General features: G+C 54.2%; 1 protein-coding gene across 2 annotated transcripts in view; it reads right to left on the reverse strand.

Moving 5' to 3' along the window:
- TRAP1 (TNF receptor associated protein 1) overlaps positions 1-16,821 on the reverse strand; it is a 51,470-nt gene that overhangs the window by 320 nt on the left and 34,329 nt on the right. Inside the window, exons 5-17 of one of the 2 annotated variants that reach the window (XM_043914155.1) lie at positions 16,641-16,712; positions 16,182-16,342; positions 15,276-15,385; positions 14,818-14,891; positions 13,990-14,145; positions 13,172-13,292; positions 12,694-12,763; positions 6,833-6,980; positions 5,207-5,392; positions 4,729-4,867; positions 4,045-4,127; positions 2,771-2,916; positions 89-161 (exon numbers count right to left, since the gene is read on the reverse strand). In XM_043914155.1, the coding sequence (XP_043770090.1) occupies positions 89-161; positions 2,771-2,916; positions 4,045-4,127; positions 4,729-4,867; positions 5,207-5,392; positions 6,833-6,980; positions 12,694-12,763; positions 13,172-13,292; positions 13,990-14,145; positions 14,818-14,891; positions 15,276-15,385; positions 16,182-16,342; positions 16,641-16,712 (1,539 nt within the window). Of the gene's footprint in view, positions 1-88; positions 162-2,770; positions 2,917-4,044; positions 4,131-4,728; positions 4,868-5,206; positions 5,393-6,832; positions 6,981-12,693; positions 12,764-13,171; positions 13,293-13,989; positions 14,146-14,817; positions 14,892-15,275; positions 15,386-16,181; positions 16,343-16,640; positions 16,713-16,821 lie in introns of both variants that reach the window. The other variant, XM_043914154.1, reaches the window with a different exon arrangement.

Genomic DNA, 16,821 nt, shown 5'->3' on the forward strand with positions numbered 1-16,821 from the left:
AAGGGAAGAGAGTTGTTCTGTTTAAAACAGGGTTTTAGAGGAAACCTCAAAGCCTCAGCCTGCTCTTCGCCCACTCTAGCAGCCTCACCTGATCCGCCAGCAGCTGGGCCAGGTCAGGCTCGCTGTCTCTCAGCTGACTGAGCTTCTTGATGAGAACGTGCCTGCAACACGGAAACCACACGCTAGCTCAGAGCCGGTAACTTGGGGTGACTTTTCTGAAATGCTGGGGTCATTAGAACATGCGACAACAACCAAAAGGGTGATGAAGAAGAGTGCAGTACCTGGCAAAAATTTGATATTAATATATAAACTATAAACTCCTGAGGTAAAGAAAGTCAAATTTAACATACAAAAAGACATATTCTTGGATAAGTGGACCACAGACAGAAGTGAAACTTTCCTTAAATTATATTCTTATTCCTTAAAAAAAAAACTACCAAATTCATAAAGAAAAGTAAACATGGAAGATCAGAAGAAATTGGAGGAGGGAGTCCCAGTTAAAACATAAAGCACAAATAATCAAGTAGTTTAGTTCTGGAAAATGGAATGGTAATAGTGCAAAGTGGACAGTGTATAAATGGTCATATTCATACAGCAATTTTATTAGTATGTGATAAGACAGGATAACTGGGCAGCACCCAGGAAGCAAATTTCTTCCTATGTGATTCCTTAAACCAAGAACCAAAATAATTTCCAGAGCGATCAAGGATTAAATGTAAAAACTAAAAGCAAAGTATAAAAAAAAAAACTAAAAGTAAAGTATAATACTAGAAAACAGGAAACTGTTTATAATCTTCAAAAGGGAAAGCAAGCCTTTTCAGACTAAATACAAACATAGAAGTCAGAAAGAAAAGACTTTTTAACTACATAAGAACTGAAATTTTTTCTGCAGAGGAAAAAATACAATAGGAAACATCAAAATTATAAGGTGTAATTTTCATTTTTGAATGGCAGAAATGAAGGTGTTTGATAAAACTGAAGGCATTGGGGGAGGAGCTGAGGGCAGCGGCAGTGTCTGTGGCGCCCCGTCCCCCCCGCCCAGCACTGTTCACAGCAGCAAATGTCTACACGGTAAGGACCCCACACTGGAAGTGTCCCACCACGAGCTCCATATGGTTGAGAATACTAAAGACTCAACATATGAACAAATTCTAGAGCAAATGAGTTAAAGTCTTTTGGCAATAGAAAATGAGCCCTCTGCACAGCTATCTTATAAAACTACATTTGTGCCAGAACTAGTTAAAGCCAATGGGTGTCCAGTCAGTGCCCATCTCTGCTGGACACAGTGCTGGGAGCCACACACCCGTTACACAGGCCTGTATCGCTTATGCCTACCTGCCAACCGGGGTGGCTGTGGAGAGGCCCTTGACACTCTGCGTGGCCAGCCTTGAGCCAATTCAGATCTCCTCCTTAGTAATCGTGTGGCTAGTAATTTGGCTCAGAAGCTGGAAAAGGCACCTTTCCCTACTCCTGAATAGTTTTAAGGAAATTAACGCTTAAAAAGGAGGAAAAACATGCTAAGGTGGTAAATTAAAAAACTAGACACATATTATATTAAAAAACAAAGTACCCATAGCTTAAAGTCCAAAAGAAATATATAGGGTACAGTGACTGTGGTGGTGGGAAACTATGGACTTTTTCTAACATTTTTGGTAACTTAGGTACTTGATTTAAAAAATTACTGCTGTTTGTTAGTTTCCAAAACAAAAAATGCCTCCATGTACAACAGCAAGTTAGAAAGTGAAATTTCAAAATATCAAATAAAAAAGACATGTACAAGAATGCTAAAGAAAAAAAATACTCAGCTGAGAAGGCAGCACAGATCAGCAGGAGAAGAGAGATTAAGCAGTTAACAGTCCAGGCAACAGGTGTTTCCATGAAGCCGAAGTGTATCCCTGCCCACCCCCCACACGGATCCCAGACAGGCTCCACGAAGACGAAAGGCTTTATATAGGGGAAGAAACATGTCTGAAATAAAGATTTCCTAAGACCCCAGAAAGCCTCAGACATGCATACATTTGATTACATTAAAATTAATTACATAAAGAATTTCTCTTCAGAAGATATCTTCAGACAGGTGAAAAGTAAGTAAGATATTTGCAGCTGATGAAATATACAAAGAAGTCGTTGGGAGAAAGCCAAGCCCAAGGCTCACTCGTAGGACTGGGTTCCGACACTTCGCCCTCTGGAAGCCCTGGGCCTGGCCCAGCCCAGCTGAGGACACAGCCCTTCCGCGCCTGGACACGTGCCCTGGAGACTCACCCATGCCCCAGGTGGAGGACAGGCGTTCAGAGCAGTCTGCTCCCAACAGCCTCCGAACGGAAACTACCCCAGCGTCTGTCAGAACAGTTACTGTGCCGAGCAGACTCATACCCGGAACACGACTCAGCTGTGAACACAAACCACAGTCACCCCAGACGGGCTCACGGGCTGACTAAGGAAAGGGAGGCTGCACAGGGGTCCCTTCACATGCCGCTCAGAAAGAGAACTGAGCTGTGTGTCTCGATGCAAAGTGCCTGGAGTCAAGACTGTGGCTGCCCGTGGGGGGCGGGACAGTTCAAGTGAGAGGAAAACAGCAGTTTCTGGGCCAATTTTCTTAAACGTGAATGTTTATAAATATTAACCAAACTATCCATTAGCTTCACGTACTTCTCTATGTGTTACAAGTGAAAGAACACAGACTCATACAACTCAAAGAATACCTGGGGGTCAGAAACCCGAGCACGCGTGCCCCCTGGGCATCGAGGGACACAGGCCCCAGCAGCCTCACCTGGGGTTGATCTCCAGCGTGGGCTGCAGCAGCTGTGCGCGCTCCTCCTGGGTCTTGGCCAGCTGGCGCATGCGCAGGAAGTGCCGGGCGGCCCCCATCTCCAGCACCGTGATCATAGCAGGGTGGGTGTCCAGCCGGAGAGTCACCTGCAGGCACGGCCAGAGGTGAGGGGAGCCCTGGCAGGGTCTTGACAGATACGAGGCTTCGCCAGGTGACAAGACAGGACAGTAATGCACCTTCCTTCCTGTCTCCCCATCATCCCCTAAGGAGAGGAGGCCTGACCACAGCAAAGCTGCCTAATTCTAACCTATCAATTAGCCTCCAGGGTCCATCCTGCCTGGTGTTACCTGTATGTCTCTGCTTCACAGGGGCCACTGCCTAGTCCTACAGCGACCCTGTGTCTCCAGGCCCCGCCTCTCTCCCTTAATTCTGTCCGTCCAAGAGACAGTGCTCTCACCGGCCCCTCCCTGCGGCTCCCTCTGGCCTTTATTTCATCAAATACACCTTCTCCCCTGCAGCCCTGCAGGCTACAGGCCTCCTGACCTGCGGAAGCACTGCCTGTTCCTTCAGAGGAAACGGACAAGAATTCTGCTTCCCTCCCAGGCCACCTCAGGTGAGCCGCCGCTGTAGAGCACGGACACGACACGTGTGCTACGGAAGCCGCCTTGCTCCCTGCCCGGCGGCCCGCGCGGCCCAGAGACCCCCTTCCGCCTCCCGCAGGGCCCTGGGTCTGCCCTCTGCTCTCGGCTGTTCGGACACCTGCCCCTCGCTCGCAGCCGCGCCAGTGACGCCTGTTCTCTGGTGACTTTCTCTCTCTTGCAGCTTTGAGCTGGACTGGTGGGTTCCTAGCTCATTAAAGCCCACCCAGACCCCCACTCAGAACCCAAGCAGGATGGTATGCTCTTGTATCCTCAGCTACTGCAGCCCCTTTAGACCTGGACCAGGCAGACCAACTGGGGAGCCCCCTTCTCTGCCCACCAGGCCCTCAACTGCTCACCTTCACTCTTGGTTCCCCCTACTCTACAAAGTGGAGGCAAAGCCGAGCTTGCTCGTCTCGCGTCAGCAGCACCCCGGGGCACGTGTGACTACACATGACAGAGGGCACACGAGTGCAGGGGGGCAGTGACATGCCTGGTCTCCGCCTCACACCACGGCTCCAACCACTGCCGGGAGAGCACCCGCCAGGCCAGCAGCCCAGAGACAGCAGGCTGGCCAGCTGTGTGGTCACGGAGGGTCACGGCGGCTGGCCGCTGGCCCATCTCGGAGAGCCTCACCTTCACGTCGGTGACACGGGACCCCAGCGCATTTCTCATCCAGGCCATCAGGTCCTCTGTCTCCTTCTCTGACAGGCGGTCTCCTGCTACAGGCAAGTGCAAGGGTGAGCTTGGGCTGTCTGCATAACTCTCCCCGTGGGCTCCCTCCACTCTGCCAGCCACCGACAGGCACAACCACAGAAGCTATCAAAACGCTCTGCATCTAAAAGCAAGTGGATGAGGGACCTCGCTGATGGTCCAGTGGCTAAGACTCTGCGCTCCCAATGCAGGGGGCCTGGGTTCAATCTCTGGTCAGGGAACCAGATCCCACATGCCACAACTACAAGTTCCCTGCATGCTGCCATAAAGACTGAAGGTCCTGAGTGCCAGAACTAAGCCCTGGTGCACCCAAATAAATATTAAAAAATAAAATACAGCTGATAAATTCATACCTCAGAAAGGATGCTTTTTGGGTACCTGAGACCCACATGCAGATATTTTATTAGGGCCTTAAAACTTCTGATTCTCTTAGCTTGATCAGTCTTACGAAGACACGTTGAAAAGAAAACCCCACACACACACCCACCACTGCAGGACAGAAGAGGCCGTGAGGCCAACAGTGCCAGCTTCCTGGGCCCCCTCGGCCTCACCCACCCCCAGGCCACCAGCCACATCTGAACCCGGAGGGTAGGGAAGCGAGCTGACCTGGGGCGCCGTCTTCAAACTTCTCCTCCTTGTAGTGGTCGACCACAATGTCCGTCTCCACAGAGATCAGCTTCTTCTTGTCAAACTCACGCAGGTGGAGCAAAGTCAGCTCATCAAACTGCTCGTAGCAGAAGAGAACCTGTGAGGGCCAAGAGGGCGTCGTCAGGTGGGCAAGCCTCCGCCCGGGATGGAGCAGGGCTCCTGGGCCTCCTGGAAGGAGTGAGTGGTTTAGAGACAGCCCTCAGCGAGCAGGAACGTGGAAGATGGTTGTAGAGAGACCTTCGTGTCACTTCCTAGAGAGGGGATCGAGGGTGGCCCAGGCCCACCTCTGCCCGTGGGCGGCTCTCCATGTGGCTCTCCAGGTCCTCGGCACAGGCCGCCAGTTCCCAGTGAGCACGCCCCTCCTTCAGGGCTCAGGCCCCCTGCCCTCTGACCTGGCCAGAGAGGAGAAGAGGTGCAGGGGGCCCAGCTCACCCACCTCCGTGTTTTTCCGCTTCATGGCCTCGTAGTAGGGCGAGTGCTCTGCCAGGTGCCGGCTGGGGGCGCACAGGTAGTAGATGTTGCGGGTGCCGGCCTGCATGCGGCCGGCATAGTCCGGGAGGCTGGTCAGCTGCCCGGCAGGCAGTGCTGACGACTCGTACCGCAGCAGCTTCGCGATGTCCTCCTGCAGGTGGCAGAGGCCGGGTCACCGCAGTTCCGGGTCCTGGATCTGGAAGCCTCCCGACTGAGGGGCACGGACCTCAGGGGCCTCCAGTAAGGGAGGACGGCTCTGGCTGGCCTGGTGACCCACCGCGTCTGCAGCCAAGGCAGCTGCTGCAGGAGCCTGGCCTGGGGGTGGCACACAGGGCTGACTTGGGGTCTGGGGGACCTGGGGACTCCAGTGCAGGCCCCTGGGTGCCACCTGCCATTCCAGCTGGCCCAGGGCCTCGCTGAGCGGGCCCTTCCGGGTAAGCCACGTGCACGGTCACAGGAGTGGCCAGGCCCTGTCCGTGACAGAGCCGCTCTTAGACCCAGCAGCCTCCCTCTGTCCCGAGTCACAGACCCTGTCTCTCGCAGAGCAGGGCACATGGGTGTGAAGTCCACGCTCCCTAGCCCTCCTCACAGCAGGGTGTGCTAACCAAAGTGGGCGTGTGACTCGGAGAACAGACCCTGGAAGGAGCGGTGTGTCTGTCTCTGCTTGGCTGAGATGTGTATGTGACTGCGGGTGGCGTCATCAATGAGGACGGAAGAGCAGCAATAGGCTAGGGCCTGGTCGTGCCCTGACGATAAACTGCTGCGTCTACACCACCGCCTCATCTGACAAACCATGGTACCCAAAGGGCACAGTCCCGACGAGGGTGACGTGGTAGGGATGCAACGGGAGCAGACAGGGATCTGGGGGCCCAGCCGGCAAGCCAGGCTCTAGGTGCAGAGGCTCAGTTCATGCTCTGTTGCTCGTGACGGATCCTGACAAACACGAGACACAATAAAGGGCTCAAACAAGCCTCTGCCCCTACCTGGGTGCCGCTCCCACGGACACAGAGGGCGCACGTGGAGCCCAAGCAGGCGGTGCCTGAGCTGTTGGACAACCAGGGTAAGAAGGGCTGGGGGGGGGGGATGCGCAGGTTGGCAGCCTGGGCGCTTGGCCTGTCCCACCCTCCCCAGCCTGCAGAAGCACCCCTGAGACCCCAGGCGGTCAGTCACCCTCCTTCCTTTGTATTACAACTTAAAAGTGGCCCCAAAATGTTTACGGAACAGTCTTACTGTTTTTAAGTAATTATGTGGTTATCTGATCCCTGGCCCCAGTGTTATAGGACTTCTGCCCATCACATGATGAGCTGCCCTCCCCACCCATGAACCAGGCACCTCGCCTGTCCCTGCTTCTGTGACCTCAAGTCCTCCGGGCCCTTGTGGGAGGAGACGGCACACACCTACACCCCTCTGGCCATAGGCAGGGGTCCTGGAGGAGCCGGGCCTGCAGGGACCACTTGTGGGGTCCAGAGGCCTGACCCCTGGGAGCGCGGCTGGCCATCCTCACGTCCCAGAAAGCTCAGGTGTCTGCTCTTCAGCAGTGTCCTCCATGGTCTGAGGCCGCCCAGAGGAAGGCCCAAGACCCAGACCCTACCTTGACCTCCTGCTCAGCTGTGGTCACAATTCCCTCCCTCACGAACAAGCCGTAATCTTCAAAAAACTTGGCGTATTTCTCAGCATCTTTTTTACTCTGGTCAGTGAAGAATTTTATCAGCCTCTGCTGCAGAACGCCCTGGAGTTTTCTACAGAACAGAAAAGCATTTACTACAAGAAAGCAACTTTCACAGAATACCATCAAACAAGGACATTGCTGCTGCTGCACTTCAGTCATGTCTGACTCTATGTGACCCCAAAGACGGCAGCCTACCAGGCTCCTCCGTCCATGGGATTTTCCAGGCAAGAGTACTGGAGTGGGGTGCCATCGAGAAGGACATTAGCCACCTAATAATCAGAGGAGTGAAGACAACATACCAGAAAGGAAGGGTGACCTGTGGTCAACTGCAGTTAAGGAGACAGGCGCCCCCTAGAGGCAGGAGCCCCTAGGGCTTCCCTTGTGGCTCTCCTGGTAAAGATTCATGGACCAGGATTTTCACCATAGCACATAAAACACAACTATGAACAAGCTTCAGTGTTCAGCAGGAGAGAACAGGTTGAAATGAATGATGGAAAACTACACGCCATTAAAAATTACACCCTCTAACATGATTCTTAATGACATGAAAAAAGTGCCTGAGTTGAAAGAAAAACCAGAAAAATCCCAGTATGGATAAATTACAGAGTACACATATATACTAAGTATGCAAAAACGACTTGTTGTACGTTATATTTTTCATAATTATGATCCATGCTTGTATACTTTAATTTTGGTTTATACTGGATAGAGGCTTCCCTGGTGGCTCAGATGGTAAAGAATCTGCCTGCAGTGCAAAGACCTGGGTTTAATCCCTGGGTAGGGAAGATCCCCTGGAGAAGGGAAGAGCTACCCACTCCAGTATTCTTGCCTGAAGAATCCCATGGACTGAGGAGCCTGGCGGGCTGCAGTCCACGGGGTTGCAAAGAGTCAGACACGACTGTGCACTAACACTTTCACTTTTCATCCTGGACATACTGTATGTGCACTACAGTTTTACAAAATTGGTATTTTTTGCACCAGGGTATTTACCAGAACATTACATAATGGCATAAAATTTTGAACAACTTTTTTGGTGGGATTAGGGGGTGTTTTTATTTCCCTAATACTCTGCCCTGGGACTTCGCTGGTGGTGCAGTGGTTGGGGACCCGCCGGGCAGCGCAGGGACACAGGCGCGGTCCCTGGTCAGGGAGCTGGGCCCCCACATGGCACGGAGCAGCTGAGCCTGGGCCACAACTCCGGAGCCCACGTGCTGCAACAGAAGACCAGTGCGCCACACCAAGACCTGAGAGAGAACAAATGTCTAAAAGTATTCTGCCTCTCCTTTAAAAAGGTAAACTTACCATCTGTTTCAGAGTAGGGAAACAATAACATTTAACGTTCAATTCAGCTTTTCCTCTTTTTATTCTCATCCTGAATAACTCGGTCCATCAGCCACAAGGCAGAACAGGACAGGGCAGCGCCTGCGTCTGTGGTGGGGGAGCCACAGCAGCTTGGACGGGACCAAGAGGTGTCCGTGCAGGGCAGGGGTCGGGGGAGCCTGGCATGGAGTGTCAGAATCCAAGGACCCCAGAAAAGGGTGCAGGCTGGGACAGCGGGCAGCCCACAGTATGGCATCAGGGCCTGAGCCAGTGAGGGAGCTGGGGAGCTGGGGGAGGGCAGGCTTGTTTCAGGGAAAAGACCGGAGAGAAACACCTTGGGGATAATCAGGCAGATTCCGCACCGTTGGGAGCAGATGTGAAGGCGGAAGACAAAGCACGATGGGGATGGGGCAAAGGAGTCAGCCTGAGGAGTTCCCGCTAAGCCTGGGACAGTTCAGGCATCACACAATGACAGTACCAGATCATAACTCCATAAACATAACTTTACATAACTGGGTAAAATGGAAATCAAATCATGCAAATAAGTTGTAAAAATATTAAGAAAAGTATGTATAAGTGTATTCAATATCACAGTAATCCAAGTCTATGCCTCGACCAGTAACGCTGAAGAAGCTGAACAGTTCTATGAAGACCTACAAGACCTTCTAGAACTAACACCCAAAAGATGTCCTTTTCATTATAGGCGACTGGAATGCAAAAGTAGGAAGTCAAGAAACACCTGGAGTAACAGGCAAATTTGGCCTTGGAGTACAGGATGAAGCAGGGCAAAGGCTAATAGAATTCTGCCAAGAGAATGCACTGGTCATAACAAACACCCTCTTCCAACAACACAAGAGAAGACTCTACACATGGACATCACCAGATGGTTGACAACAAAATCAGATTGATTATATTCTTTGCAGCCAAATGGAGAAGCTCTTTACAGTCAGCAAAAATAAGAATGGGAGCTGACTGTGGCTCAAATCATGAACTCCTTATTGCCAAATTCAGATTGAAATTGAAGAAAGTGGAGAAAACCACCAGACCATTCAGGTATGACCTAAATCAAATCCCTTATGACTATACAGTGGAAGTGAGAAATAGATTTAAGGGACTAGATCTGATAGAGTGCCTGATGAACTATGGATGGAGGTTCATGACATTGTACAGGAGACAGGGAGCAAGATCATCCCCAAGACAAAGAAATGCATAAAAGTAAAATGGCTGTCTGAGGAAGCCTTACAAATAGCTGTGAAAAGAAGGGAAGCGAAATGCAAAGGAGAAAAGGAAAGATATACCCATTTGAATGCAGAATGCTATTCCAAAGAATAGCAAGGAGAGATAAGAAAGCCTTCCTCAGTGATCACAATGCAAAGAAGTAGAGGAAAACAATAGAATGGGAAAGACTAGAGATCTCTTCCAGAAAATAGAGATACCAAGGGAACATTTCATGCAAAGATGGGCTCAATAAAGGACAGAAATGGTAGGGACCTAACAGAAGCAGAAGATATTAAGAAGAGTTGGCCAGAAGAACTGTACCACAAAGATCTTTGTGACCCAGATAATCACGATGGTGTGATCACTCACCTAGAGCCAGACATCCTGGAATGCGAAGTCAAGTGGGCCTTAGGAAGCATCACTAAAAACAAAGCTAGTGGAGGTGATGGAATTCCAGTTGAGCTATTTCAAATCCTGAAAGACGATGCTGTGAAAGTGCTGCACTCAATATGCCAGCAAATCTGGAAAACTCAGCAGTGGCCACAGGACTGGAAAAGGTCAGTTTTCATTCCAATCCCAAAGAAAGGCAATCCCAAAGAATGCTCAAACTACCGCACAATTGCACTCATCTCACACGCTAGCAAAGTAATGCTCAAAATTCTCCAAGCCAGGCTTCAGCAATACGTGAACCGTGAACTTCCACATGTTTAAGCTGGTTTTAGAAAAGGCAGAGGAACCAGAGATCAAATTGCCAACATCCGCTGGATCATCGAAAAAGCAAGAGAGTTCCAGAAGAACATCTACTTCTGCTTTATTGACTATGCCAAAGCCTTTGACTGTGTGGATCACAATAAACTGTGGAAAATTCTGAAAGAAATGGGCATACCAGAGAACCTGACCTGCTTCTTGAGAAACCTGTATGCAGGTTAGGAAGCCACAGTTAGGACTGGACATGGAACAACAGACTGGTTCCAAATAGGAAAAGGAGTACGTCAAGGCTGTATATTGTCACCCTGCTTGTTTAACTTATATGCAGAGTACATCATGAGAAACGCTGGGCTGGAGGAAGCACAAACTGGAATCAAGATTGCCAGGAGAAGTATCAATAACCTCAGATATGCAGATGACACCACCCTTATGGCAGAAAGTGAAGAAGAACGAAAGAGCCTCTTGATGAAAGTGAAAGAGGAGAGTGAAAAAGTTGGCTTAAAACTCAACATTCAGAAAACTAAGATCATGGCATCTGGTCCCATCACTTCATGGCAAATAGATGGGGAAACAGTGGAGACAGTGTCAGACTTTATTTTTCTGGGCTCCAAAATCACTGCAGATGGTGATTGGAACCATGAAATTAAAAGACGCTTACTCCTTGGAAAGAAAGTTATGACCAACCTAGATAGCATATTAAAAAGCAGAGACATTACTTTGCCAACAAAGGTCCGTCTAGTCAAGGCTATGGTTTTTCCAGTGGTCATGTATGGATGTGAGAGTTGGACTACAAAGAAAGCTGAGCACCGAAGAATTGATGCTTTTGAACTGTGGTGTTGGAGAATACTCTTGAGAGTCCCTTGGACTGCAAGGAGATCCAACCAGTCCATCCTAAAAGAGATCAGTCCTGGAATGTTCATTGGAAGGACTGATGTTGAAGCTGAAACTCCAATACCCTGGCCAGCTGATGCGAACAGCTGACTCATTTGAAAAGACCCTGATGCTGGGAAAGATTGAAGACAGGAGGAGAAGGGGACAACAGAGGATGAGATGGTTGGATGGCATCACTTGACTCGATGGACATGGGTTTGGGTAGACTCTGGGAGTTGGTGATGGACTGGGAGGCCTGGCGCGCTGCGGTTCATAGGGTCGCAAAGAGTCGGACATGACTGAGTGACTGAACTGAACTGATGTGTAAGAAATGAACACACAGCTACAAAACACCACTCCCACACATCATTACCAATTACAGAGGAAAAAAGAGGCATTTCACCTGCGAAGGCTGGCAGACACCCCCTTAGTCAAGTGTCAGCGCCAGTGAGGGGACAGCTCCCGTCTCGGCCCACCTGACAGGACGCACACGGTACTCCTGCTGCACCCAAGCAAGCAGGGCACCAAGACCCTCACCAGGGCCCCCAGGAGATCACGGGGACCTCAGATGCACACAGGTCTCGAGGGTCAGGGAATGACTGGAACTCAGCCAGCCTCCAGACCAGAGAAACGCCATAGCTAAAGGCGGGTGTGACCCTGGACGGGACCCTCTTGCTGCAGAGGCCATGACAGGCGTGTGGTGTGGGCGGTCTGCGGAGAGTGGCAGGTGTGCCCCGCCACCCCGACTGGAGTGTGTCCTCTAGACGCGCACCCAAGACGCGGGGCCAGTGGGCACTCAGCGCACAGCTGACTCTCCCAGGGCTTAGGGAAAATGGATTCTGTGTCACGCTTCTTGTAAAAAATTTCACTTAAGGCCGACTCTGCTGGTAAAGATGACAACCCAGCCCTGGAAAACCACAAGCAGTGACTGAATGGCTGGACACACCCGCGCCTGCAGCCTCGGTCTCGCCAGCGTCTGGGTCAGCCCAGCTCCGGCTGTGGGGGGCAGAGCACGTGGCTGCAGTCAGAAGACATGGGCTCAAATCCAGGCTCCCTCCCTGGTGGTGGTGACCCCCCGTGACTCGGTTTCCACAATTGTGACATGGAGCCCTACGGTGTCCCGCCCCCGAGGAGACGGACTGCACACAGGAGGGCTCAGGACAGTCTTGGGGAGAATAAACACTCCGTAGACGGAAGCTGCGGCCGCCATCAGGATGGGAGACGAGAAGGACGGCCACCCCTGCCCACATGGATTCCAAGAGTGACGTCTCCAGGTGGGTCTCAGGCCCAGCCCTTGCTTCCTTTCCACCATGAGTGAGCTTCTGGACTGAGGTCAGATGTCCTGGCTCTGAGGCTGTCCTCCTCCTCGTCCGTCCAGGACAGCCTCTGGAACCTCCCTGCCGCGGCTGCCCCAGGGCCGGAGGCCGGGGGCCGGGGGCCAGGGCTCGGCCGCGGGAGGGACACGGGGCAGAGGCAGCAGCACTTTTGCACGTCGGTCCCCAAACCCCTCATGACAACCAAAGGGCACCACGGGGCAGAGCACAGGCGACCTGCACGTGCCCCCGCCACAGCTCCGCGGGCACCTGCGCTCCAGGCTGGGCAGCTTCGAGCCCACCTTTGGTGGCAGAGGCAGACCTACCCAGGCGGCACAGCGTCTGCTGACTCACCTGATGAGCGCGCTCTCCTGCAGCAGCTCCCGGCTGAGGTTCAGGGGGATGTCCTCACTGTCCACCACACCTGAGACGTGGCCATGTGTGGGTGAGAGCAGGGGACGCTTGGGGGCCTCCCTGCCCAACCCCTCGTCCTAGAATTCACCCACGCAGTGTCCAGGTCATGACCTGGGTTACGGGGTTGGAAGAAAAGCAGGCAAGGCCAGCAAGCCTTTGCCGGGACAGTTTCTACAATTTCAGCACCTGCTGGACTCTCTGAAAGCCACCTTCTAGATTTTTTGCTCAAAATCATAAAACTATCATAGATCAATCAACTGAACCCAGTGTCTGGAGGTGGGAAGCTCGAGAGGAGGCCTGGGCTGTGAGGACGCGGCGCCCCCATGGACCCCGCCGAGCTCAGCACAGGTGAGCCTTCCCAGGAGGAGCTGCTCCCGGGGCTGCGGGGCCTCACCACATGCTGGGCACAGATACGAACCCCGGACGAAGCGCAGCCATGCGGGCAGGATGTTGGTGGCCTTGGTCTGGATGAGGACCTTGCGGCTGTACAGCGACACGCTGGAGCCCAGCTCCCGGCTCACGTCAAACATGGATGGTTTCTGGAGGCAAAGCAAGGGCAGCGTCAGGAGGAGCAGGCCCTGCGGAGGCGGAGCGCCACGGTCAGGGGCCCTTCCTGAGGCTGCCTGGGCCGGGAGATTTGGGGCGTACGTGTGGTGCCCAGAGAGGCCGGCCCCAACACCAAGGCTCTGGGCCAGGCGGGGCCTCTCTGGGCAGCTGCCGCCCTTCCCGTAAACACGATGGGACCCTCTGAACAGAGCCACACCTGCTGGGGCCCGGGGTTGGCAAATTAGAGCCCACAGGCCGAATCAACCGTTCAAGCAGCTTAGAACAGTTCTTCCATTTTTAAATGGTAGGAAAAGGCAAAAAAGAGCACTTTATGACTTGTGGAAAATAAGAGAAATTCAAGTTGCCGTGCCTGCAGCTTCTGGAGCCCAGCCCCACGCGCCTGTCTCAGTGTGACCCATGGGCCCTCGCACTGCACTCGGCAGCGGAGCACGCGCTGGCGTGGGGCTGCCAAGGCCACAGGGTCGCCGTCTGCCGAGCCTGCTCCCGACCAGGACTGCAGTCTGCACACAGCCTTGCGGGGACCTGCTTAAGGTGGGGCCCAGGGCTGTGCTTTCCTGACAGGTCCCGGGGACGCGTGTGCATGCTCAGAGAGAAACGGGCTCCAGGCACTCAAAGTCAGGAAGGCTGACTTCCACCTGAGCGCTGGGCTAGGGCGGGTGGGGCGCGCACCGCGTCTGGCACATAGAAGATGCTGCGGATGCTGAGCGGCGCGTCCGTCCTGTAGTGCAGGGTGTAGCGCGGCCTGTCATGGGCCTGAGCGATGTAGCGGTAGAACTCCTCGTGCTGCCCCTCGCCCACGTCCTTGGGGTCCATCATCCAGATCGCCTGGAAACGGAGGAACAGGGACGTTGTTTCAGACAAACCTTCCCAACAACGTGTGGGTGGAGCTTGCGGTGCCCAGTGCTGGACAGACACACGGACACACGCACAGATGGCTCTGAAACCAGTGCCCCGTCCCCAGCACAGTGTCAGGAAGAGCGCGGAGGCAAAACCTGGACAAGGCCGCACACGACCGACACCAACCGCCAGGAGGTGAGAGGCTCAGGGAAGGCGATCGAGCCGGAAAGGGACACAGCGTCAAGGCGCTCCCACCAGCTCGAGCCCTGAAAACATGGTAAGAAGCCAGACGCACAAGGCTACATGACGTCTGATTCCATTTCTAGGAAACATCCAGAATAAGCAACCAAGAAGCAGACTGTGGTTACTGGGGGCTCAGGGAAGGGGCTGCTGACGGTGGGGGGTCTCTTTCTGGGGGGGGCCGGGGTGACCTGTTCCAGAACTGACGGTGCTGAGGGCAGAGTGACTGAACACAGCCAGGAGTGCGGGGTGTGGCCCGTGAAGGTGACTCCCTGGTGTACCCACAGATCTCACCACCCTGCCCACCCCAACACCCCACCCTGGGGCTCGGACAGCCACCCCCAGGCCCCTCTGCCTGGCTGGCCCGACAGGCAGCAGCTCAGTTTCGTGGCCGCCGAGCCCGCAGGCAGCAGGCCTCACCTGCAGGGTGTTCATGCGCCTTCCGTTCAGGTACAAAGGGAAGCTGACAAAGTTGCTGTACTTTGTCACCACATCTGGAAGACAGAGAAACAACAATGAATACTGGAAGCTTCTAGACACGAAAGCTCTGGGAGGCTTCATGCTTGCCCTGCCCCCACGGGGAGTAGAACTTGCTCCAGAACTGGGTCTGGGGGCCCAGGCCACCCTGAGACATGCATACCTTCTTGGCAGCCTTATCAGGATTTCACGGGTAACGCGACCCCTGGAAGGTGCTGGGCACATTCAGTAGCAACAGTGAGACCTGGACAGCAGGGGGTACCTGGCACTGCACCCGCTCTGGTTGTCCGAAGCCTGGACTCAGGCCGGGCAGGTGGCCAGTGACACCACACAGCAGTGGGACGAAGATGAGACCCTGAGCCCCCACAAAGCTTGCCCCAGAGGCCCAGGCTCACGCTCACCTCGAACCCGGGCCTCGCTGGCAAACTCTCTGCTGTCGGCCTTGAGGTAGATGATGATTTTCGTCCCGGTTCTAACTCCTGAGGCTTCGGCAACTTCAAACACCCCAGAGCTAAGAGGGAGAGGGGAGGTGAGTCCATCCATCAGATGGCCCGTGCAGCCCCAGGACTCGAACAGAAAGGGAGTCAGAGCCTTGCCGCTTCCGAACCCAGCTGCAAACCCTCCCCCGGGGACAGTGGCGCTGGGGTTGGGGTGCGGGGCCCCTGCTCATGAGCACAGCCTCTGGGCCTCATGTTCCCTGTGGTGGCTGGTGAGCACCAGACCCTGGGAGACCCCCTCCTGTGAGACCTCCACGTTCTGGAGCCCCGGCCGGGAGCTGCCTCTGGAGAGCAGAGGCCCGTCGGGGCTGGAGTGGAGGGGGCGCCTTGTCATCTCTCATCCCAGCTGACCTGGCCCCATGTTCATGGAACAAAACAGGAATCTCTGTTCTGATGAGGGACACGGGCTGTGCCCTAGCAGGGCGGGAATGCAGGTTCAGAAATTAAGTCTGGGTGTTCAGGAGACACACACTTGACCTCAGCCATAGCAGGTGCCAGCCTCCGTGAAAAGTTGAGATGCTCCTGTACATCCACTCGTGAGGCAAGCCCAGCACGTGGTGGGCCAGCAGGAGGTGGGGTGGCCAGGGGCCAGACCCTGACAACCCCGAGGAATCAAGGACACACCCTCAGAAGAGGCACCCACCCTGGAGCAGAGTGGGACCCAACAACAAAAGGAGTTAAGACCCTGAGCGCAGGGCTCAGACCTCCCATGAAAGCCCAAGAAGCTGCTGGTGCTTCCAGACCAGGCCTTGGTGGCCCAGGGCCTGGGGGACACTCTGTGGGTGATGTGGGGCCCGCTCACTCACTCACCCATCCGAGAGCCACCGGTACCCAGGGCTGCCTGCGTCCACCGAGCAAGAATAGACCTCAACCCTGTCGGCCACCATGAAGGCCGAGTAGAAGCCCACGCCGAACTGGCCTATGATCTTGCCGCCAGCCTCCGCCTGGCTCTGCAGTGCATCCAGAAAGGCCTGCGGGGTGAGGCTGGTCAGAAGGGCGTCGGACGGAGATGGACTGGCTTTGAACCTGGGGTCAGCCAGTCTCTAGCTGTGGGCAAAGTACCCACTCCAGCTGGTCCATCCAGCAAATAACAAACTACCTCTGAGGGCCCCATGATGACGCAGGGAGCTCCTGGCACAAACGCACTGGAGGACAGTCCTCTGAAGCTGGCGACCAGCGCATCTGAGACCAGCCCTGGTCAGAGCTGCCCTTAGGATGCTTGACCTGAGGGGAGCAGCGGTAGCACCCAAGGGAAGGCGGGGGCCTCACCTTCGACCCAGACCTGGCGATGGTTCCCAGGTTGGACACCAGCTCCTCCCGGCTCATCCCGACGCCGGTGTCCTAGGAGACAGACAAGCTGAACACCAGGGCGCGTGCGCCAACAGCCAGGTACAAGCGCAGCAGTCGGACCCGCTCACGGCCCGTGACATCACAGCAGGTTATCAGGAAA

This window comes from Cervus elaphus, chromosome 10, assembly GCF_910594005.1.
Source record: "Cervus elaphus chromosome 10, mCerEla1.1, whole genome shotgun sequence".
NCBI classification, from domain to species: Eukaryota; Metazoa; Chordata; class Mammalia; order Artiodactyla; family Cervidae; genus Cervus; species Cervus elaphus.